Here is a 3,648-nt window from a genome sequence, read left to right as displayed (position 1 = left end):
CTCACCTTGACCTCCTTCCACCTATCGCATTTCCAACGCCCCTCCTCCCTACCTTTTATCTTAGCCTGCTGGACACACTTTCCTCATTCCTGAAGAAGGGCTCATGCCCGAAACGTCGATTCTCCTGCTCCTTGGATGCTGCCTGACCTGCTGCGCTTTTCCAGCAACACATTTTCAGTTCAGATTACTGACGTTGTTCTGTATGTAACTATATACATTAAATAATAACTCAGTAGTGGAAGTAGGGGGAGATATTCCCTCCATGCTTTGTCCTTAGATGAGGGAGCAGTGAGAAACAGTGAAACAGCTGAATAAAATTGTTTAATTTGAGGAACAAAAAACTTTGAACATTTAATTCGACTGAATGAGGCACTGTATATATTTGGATTTCAACAAAGAAGGGCTTAAAAATATTAATAATTTTTTTGTGTAAATGCTTCCAAAAGGCAATGAGAACAGAACATGTTACATTTTTAAAAAATGTGTGGTTTTAAATTACTTGCAAAATTAGCAGTTTGATTTAGATTTATGGATATGTTATGAGCATGCAGCGTGATCTGATATAATGCGATAGTTGCATTTCCATGCAATCTCATGTTATAAGAAGCGTGGCACGGTGGCTCAGTGGTTAGCACTACTGCCTCACCAGGGACCCGATTTTGATTTTGGCCTCAGGCGACTGTGCAAACTCCACACAGACAGTTTCCCTGTGTCTGCGTGAGTTTCCTCTGGGTGCTCCAGTTTTCTCCCACATTTCAAAAGATGTGCAAGTCAGGTGAATTGGCCATGCTAAATTGCCCATATTGTTAGTTGCATTAGTCAGGGGTAAATGTAGGGAAATGAGTCTGGGTGGTTTACTCTTCAGCGGGTCAGTGTGGACTTATTGGACCAAAGGGCCTGTTTCCACACTGTAGGGAATCTAATCTGATCTAATCTAAAAATCGCATAATAGCAGCGCCATTTAAACCAATGCAACCAGAATCACATTATAGCCAGCACAGGTAAGGAAAGTTTGCATTCTACAAATAATGATTTAAGTTCTTCGGGTTATAGTCAATTCACATTAGAAGGAAAGCATATGATAGCAAAACCGATTTGTACAATGTTAAACAAATAGTATTCTCTGTTTGCAGTGTCTTTGTTGTCGTCTGCGGCAAGACATCAGCATTCTCAAAGCGGTGTACTTCAACCAAGGTAATTGTTACTTTAGCTGCCATTTATAAAGTAATCTTCTTCCACCACCATTCCAGGTAGTCCACTTTAGACCATTGCTTGATGCATAATAAAAATCATCATTCTACTCTGGACCATCTGATTACCAACTCATCCCAATGTAAAACCAGTTTCTCCTCTTGTGCATTACAAAATTGGCTATGACAAAAACATCAATTGTTTTAATATAGCATATTTATTGTAATGACCATTCCAAGGCACCTCCACATAGCACTATAAAATGAAGCATCAAGTTATTTGCAACATCTAGTTATGGCAAAGAGGCCTGGCACATGTGGGTCTAAAGCCACCTACTGACAATGTAATTTATGGCTGTCACTTATTTCTGTGCTTGGGAGAACTATTCAAGCTTTGTGATTTCATCTCTGGTTTGGAATTGATTTTTCCTTTGTTTTGTTTGGGAAACACGTTTACTGACACCTTCAGTCTGTGAAGTGTTTGGAGAGCACTTATAATATTACTAATGCATGAACCTTAACAGAGGTGGGGTCACAGACAAAATGATCACGGCCAGTGAATCAGTAAGTGAACATCGAAGATCAACATGACAGCAGTGGAGAAAGTGGTCACAACTGGAAAATACTGCATATCATCATCACTAGGCCACAGATATAATGTGTATTTGCCATTCACTTTGAGCAGTCATCTTATTAATCCTTCAGTCATGCCGTTAAGGAGATCTCATCTAACTGCCATACAAAACAGCAAGAGTTATGATGTGATTTGTTGTTTAACAAATTCCTAGTCAATATCAGTTCTTCAAAGGAGAACAGTGCAAAAATAAAGTTCCCAATAGTGTCTGGTAACACAAGCAGTTGCAGTTTACTACTTGAGAAGTTTGAAGGCCAAAAGGTTGGCTTTTGCATGGGTGAAAAGATCCAGAAAGACCACCATAATTGAATAAACTAAAAAGCAACAACACTAAAGAACTCATTCTTGTATTATTTATTTACTTTATAACATTGAGCTAAGTACATTTAATTCAACACTTTACAACAAAATAAAATGACTTCAGTATTTCACATTGATCACCATTTGAATTTATGAGCAGTTCATCCCAACAGCCTACCTGTTAAGATCATCACATGAATCTTTTCTCTTCCTCTTCATTATCAATAATATCAATAACTTTGTCATCATGATTCTGCAAATAATCTACAAGTACCAATACTGTCAAGGGTTTTCATGTTCCACATTTTAGAAATGTTTCTTTTGGCAATATTGGGATTAAGTTCATTCAACACATCCATCACCCGTTGAGACAGCATTGCTGGTGAGGGTGCTTGCATATTTCTGCTGTGAGTGAATGTTTCCATTGACCAATTGCTCTACATTTTTGAAATATTGTCTTTGAGAGTTTTACGTTTGCACACATTCTAAACAGCAATGGTAAGCCCATCAGGAAAAATGCCACATCTCACATCACAATCATTGAGAAGGTGGGATCTGAGCATGTCTCAGCAGAGCAAACATTTGTATGGTTTTCCTGGTCTCAAATTCAACATTTCTTTGCAGTCATCTTTCTCATAAATAATGACAAAGCACTTTTCTAACATTTCCCTTTGGGGAGAGTTTTGCATTTTATTTTTCTTCATTCATTCGTGAGATATGAACTTAGCTGGCAAGCCTTGTATTTGTTGCTCCTCCCTCATTGCTCAGGAACTGAGTGACTTACTCAGCTATTTCATAGTTTAGTTAAGGATTAACCACATAACTGTAGGTCTGGAGTTGTATGTAGACCAGTCTGGGTACAGATAGCAGATTTACTTGCCCGAAGGGCATTACTAAATCAATTGGGTTGTTTTGACAGTGGTTTCATAGTCACCATAACTGAGACAAGCTTTCTATTCCAGATAGAATTTTAATTAGTGGGATTTGAGTTCAACGTGCTGCTATGGTGTAATTTGAACTCAGCCCACATTATCTTATCCTAAGTCTTTGGGTTCCTTAGTCCAGTGATATTCCCAATAAACCATGTCACCATCAGCTTTAATTTTATGTTATCTGCCATACAGGATAGGACAGTTGTGAATGAGAACATCTTGGGGCCAGTTGCCTTTACAACATTGTTCTTTGTCACCAATCTCGATAAGTCACGTATGCTGGCATATCAAGTTCATTGGTATTTCATCCATTTCTACAATGGTTAAGCATTCTTGATGTCAGTTGACAAGATGATGGAAATTTACCATTTTAGAACATAGAACATAGAAGAATACAGCGCAGTACAGGCCCTTCGGCCCTCGATGTTGCGCCGATCCAAGCCCACCTAACCTACACTAGCCCACTATCCTCCATATGCCTATCCAATGCCCGCTTAAATGCCCATAATGAGGGAGAGTCCACCACTGCTACTGGCAGGGCATTCCATGAACTCACGACTCACTGAGTAAAGAACCTACCCCTAACATCTCT

General features: G+C 39.0%; 1 protein-coding gene across 3 annotated transcripts in view; it reads left to right on the top strand.

The window, feature by feature from the left end:
• Positions 1-3,648, top strand: part of mrpl21 (mitochondrial ribosomal protein L21) — a 21,247-nt gene that overhangs the window by 7,563 nt on the left and 10,036 nt on the right. For all 3 annotated transcript variants that reach the window (XR_006313984.1, XR_006313983.1, XM_043706169.1), the window contains exon 2: positions 1,134-1,194. Coding sequence is in view for 1 of the 3 variants with exons in the window: in XM_043706169.1 (XP_043562104.1) it covers positions 1,134-1,194 (61 nt within the window). In the remaining 2 variants the exon portion in view is untranslated. The remainder of the gene's footprint in view (positions 1-1,133; positions 1,195-3,648) is intronic.

Source organism: Chiloscyllium plagiosum, chromosome 16 (assembly GCF_004010195.1).
Source record: "Chiloscyllium plagiosum isolate BGI_BamShark_2017 chromosome 16, ASM401019v2, whole genome shotgun sequence".
Taxonomy (NCBI): Eukaryota; Metazoa; Chordata; class Chondrichthyes; order Orectolobiformes; family Hemiscylliidae; genus Chiloscyllium; species Chiloscyllium plagiosum.
Note: the sequence above shows the minus strand (reverse complement) of the source record. Positions and strands in the feature narration are given on the sequence as shown.